Genomic DNA, 4277 nt, shown 5'->3' with positions numbered 1-4277 from the left:
AAACTTAGTAAATAAATTTTTAATATAATTTTTGGTAATTATCGTAATAATAGATGCAATAAATAAATAAATAAACAATATATTAAATCTAATAACTAATTTTTCTTATAAGATTTATTATTTATTTTTTTTTAAAAAAAATTTAAATTCTAACCCTTAAATTAAATTATAAATTTTAAATTCCAAGCCCTAAATCCAAAACCTATATCGCCCGGCGACAAAATAGTGAGAAGGCGGCCGAAGCAGTTTGATCCCGACGCCTTTGCTCGCCTGATGACGGACCATCTTCTTGATCCCGACGCTTTTGCTCGCCTGATGACCACGCCTTTGCACCGGCGTGATCATGCAAGCGCCCCGGAGGACCGCCTCACTTCTCTCCACAACGACCTTCTCATCTCCATCCTCTCCTTCCTCCCCATCAAGCAGCGCGTCGCCCTCTCCGCCGTCTGTTCCCGCTTGCTCCGCCTCCTCCCCTCCATACCCCGACTCGACGCCTTCCGCCTCGAGGTCGTGAATCCCTCCGGCGGCGTCGACATCAGCCAACATTTTACCTTCCCCCGGGCCCTGATCCGCCAATGCCACATCGTCTTCCACAAGTTCACCTATTTATCCAAACGCCTCGAGCAGCTCCTCGTCGAGGACCTCGTCGAGGTGGGCGTCCAAGATCTCATCCTCGAAACCGCCGGTGAGAGATTGTTGAATCTCAGCGGCAAGGAAAATTGCGGCTTCTTCGGCCTCAAGTCGCTGAGGAGTCTCTCCTTACTAGGAATCTCGGTGGGACGCTTTGATGGCCACCCCCATCCGCCGCCCATCGCTTGCACCCTTCTCACCTCCCTCAAAATTAAACATTGTGACCTTCACCGGAATGATTTCCTGCGAGCCTTCCTCATCTCTTGCCCTTTCCTCGAGACTCTACATTTCTTCTATTCCTTCGAATACGGGGACAACTTAAGCATCCACTCCGGCTCCATTAAGCATCTAGTCCTATTATTCGCAAACTCCACCGTCAGCGGCACCATCAACGTCCGCTGCCCAAATCTTGAGTCGCTCACCGTCAACGTCGCCAGTGAGCTGCGCATTGAAGCTCCCAAGGTCCGGAACGCGTCATTACTTCTCGGCCTCTATCCGTCGACAGATCCTCCAGATGCATTGATGAAGATTCTCGGAGCTCATTTTGGAACCGATGACGCTTGGCTCATGCTGAATTCTAACCCAACTCCAAATGTATGAGAAGATCGATCGATAAATCTGACCTTCCTAATTTTTATGCACGCTCTAACAAAATTTGCTTTGATTGACAGGGATTAACAGCAGAACACGAAATTGATAGAATTTTGTCTCCGGAATGCAAAGAGGACGCCGTTATTTTCAACTTTGACTTCGATCTTAAAGATCAATCCTCAGCGATGATATTGACTCAGTTTCTTAAGAAACTTAATCACTACAATACCAGGTTTGATATACGTGTGGATGCTATGCATATACAGAGCACTAATGAAATGGCAAGGGACGATCACTTGCTTCATAGCTCTACATATGTAGAGCTAATTAAATTACGAATGATCATCTCCGAGAAGAGGTTTGAAGAGTTTCTCTCGAAACAAAAGAGGATGGAGGAGGCATTAAAGCGGACAGGATTGCAAAAGCTGAAAAGTCGCACCAGTGAAGAGCAATTCAATGATATATTAGTTTCCAATGAGTCCCTAGTCGAAGTATCCTCGAGTATCACTAATTGCATTGAAATTAAATTTTAGTGGGTTTTTTCAATCATTTTACCCATTAATCATAGATTATTGGTCATTAATTATGATAGCCTCCTTTAATGTCAACCATTGTTGGGCAAAAGTGATGATCGTGAAGGGACCATTATAGGGATTGTGGTTACATATGCTCGTGGCTAATAATCGCATAGGTGATAGTACCTTTATCTTGAGAAGATTTAGAGAGAGCTCGAGGAATTGAGCTTGTTTGGAGTGGAGAACTAGGAAAAAAGCAATTCATCAACACAATTGATGACATTTACTTCCTAACCTCTAGAAATGTTGAAAACTGAGCTGAGTTTTAGGAACTCAGAGTCGAGAGCTTGGAGGGTTAAGCTCTGAGCGAAGAGCTTGAACTGTGCTTGGAGAGGAGAGCTCGAAAAATAAGCTGGATAATTGAGCTCCTTAATATAATTTTTTTTTCCTTCTTAAGCAATCTATTGAAATATATGCAAACTTCATTCATCTTCTCTGGTAAAATATCCTAAGCCAAAATTTAAATTTTCTCACCATATCAATTACCTCTTTCATTAAACAATATACCATAAAATCTTCATTTAAGAATCTAATTATTCATCAAATTCTTTAAAATGATATTATATGCAAGGCACATGGGATAGTACCTGACAATTTTTTAAAATCTTTTCTTTTTCCTATGCTAAATAGAGTACCCCATGGGGGTTGCATCAATGATATTATATCCACAAAGGAAGCCCTCACGAGTTAGCGTAGATGCTTCATATAGTGGGCTTGCCACAGATAAATTCGGAATTGATTCCCAGTGCGGAATACTCTGTTGGTTGTCTCACCCAACCCCTCTCTATACATACGTTATTGTTGTTAGGCGAAGCTCTCTATGATTTATCCTCTTCCAAGAAATGTGAGGACTACCTTGAAAGGGCCGCTAAGGTGACAATTTAACCTTTTACCACACATATTGAAAAATTAGACATCCTATCTAGACTTGAAATATTGATAAACTTTGGCTAGCCTTAGATAATCTATATATCATCCATCTTTTAATCAACTTTTAAATAATTTATGCTCGCTAAAATTTTCATCAACCTCAATAATATATGTATCAACTATCTTATTTGCTTAAACTATTATAAAACCCGGGATGCATCACTCCATATTCTAATAACTTTAGCTTTGATATCATTGTTATAATCATAAATACTTTGATAATCATTATGTGCGGTTTTGAGCTTACTTTAGCATCGTTTGCTATATTCTCTATGTCAAAACATATATTTATAAATTCAAATATAATGTCTCTAAAATACAATCTCTCCATAAACCATGATGGATCTTCAACTCTTGTTAAAATAATATAAATATAAAAATAGAAATAGAAATATCAATATAGCTCGTAACTAATCTACATTTAAAAAAAACATAAATTAATTTTATATAAAAGTGAAAGCAAAAGTTAAATTCAATAGATATTACATCCACAAATCCGACTTAAAGTCTTTTAACAATATTGACCAAGCTATGATAATAATTATTTATGGTTGAACATTAATAGGTTTTCATCGATGATTGTAAGTTAATTGAGGTTATAACAAATGTAAAAGAATAAGGGGGTATTTGGGAGAACTTTTACTTATTTAAAAGTGATTTTTGTAGAGATTATTTTGAAATTAGTGAGAAGCTAAAGTATGTATTGTTTGGAAATAGAGGTTAAAAGCTAGTACAAGGTAAAGTTTGAGTGTTTGATGAATAATTACTTCCAACAATATTCGTAAACTATATATATTAATCTTTTTAATTATCTAAATATAATTTTGATACACCATTAATAATGTGTTTATACACTACAAGAAAATAGTAAAATAGCGACGAAATATTAGCGACGAAATAGTCGTTTGTAGCAAAAATAGACTATTAGCGGCGGTAACGCAATTTCGTCGCAAATAATAATATTAAAAAATTATTTTTTTATAAGATCATTATATTTGTGACGAAGTTAGCATGGTCGCCGCTAAAATTTTAGTATTAATGACGAATTATGTTAATTGTCGTTAATATGTAATTATTTCGAGTTGTTAATAAATAAGGATTAGCGACGAATCAGATAATTCGCCGCTAATCTTATTTATTAGCGACGAAATTATAACAATTCGCAGCTAATCCTTATTATTTGCGGCAAAATCACAAATTAGAATATCGTCGCTAATACCTGCCCTTATCCCCCGAATCAACATTTCCCCAAATCTGCCGCGATATCTTCTTCTCCTCCGCATCGCGATCCTCTTCTTCTAGTCCGCGCGTTCTCTTCTCCTCCGTGCTCTCTTCTTCTCCGCCCGCTCACTGCTTCTTCTCCATGTGCGCTCTCTTCTTCTCCTCCGACGCTGCCGCGATAAGGTTTTAGGGTTTGGGTTTGGGTGCGCGATCTCTTCTTCTCCTCCGACGCCACCGTGAATCTTCTTTGTTTGACGAATCCTCCTTCTTTCCTGCTCCAGCTCCGGTGACTTCTGCTCCTGCTCCAGCTCCGGTGACGTCTCGGCCGCC

At 38.7% G+C, this 4277-nt stretch overlaps 1 protein-coding gene across 1 annotated transcript; it reads left to right on the top strand.

Annotated features, from left to right (window-relative positions):
- Nucleotides 1–212: 212 nt before the first annotated feature.
- On the top strand, nt 213–1754 carry LOC122048338. The gene is made up of 2 exons (XM_042609921.1): nt 213–1224; nt 1302–1754. The coding sequence occupies exons 1-2, from the start codon at nt 274–276 to the stop codon at nt 1752–1754; spliced, it is 1404 nt and encodes a 467-aa protein (XP_042465855.1). The 5' UTR covers nt 213–273.
- Nucleotides 1755–4277: the final 2523 nt, after the last annotated feature.

Source organism: Zingiber officinale, chromosome 2B (assembly GCF_018446385.1).
Source record: "Zingiber officinale cultivar Zhangliang chromosome 2B, Zo_v1.1, whole genome shotgun sequence".
Taxonomy (NCBI): Eukaryota; Viridiplantae; Streptophyta; class Magnoliopsida; order Zingiberales; family Zingiberaceae; genus Zingiber; species Zingiber officinale.
This window is presented reverse-complemented; position numbering and strand designations above follow the sequence as displayed.

Bases quoted from the DNA above. Each gene is read 5' to 3' on its own strand.
- LOC122048338 (XM_042609921.1), top strand. From the start codon at position 274: ATGACGGACCATCTTCTTGATCCCGACGCTTTTGCTCGCCTGATGACC. The intron at 1,225-1,301 runs GTATGAGAAGAT...TTTGATTGACAG, and splicing joins ATTCTAACCCAACTCCAAAT to GGATTAACAGCAGAACACGA.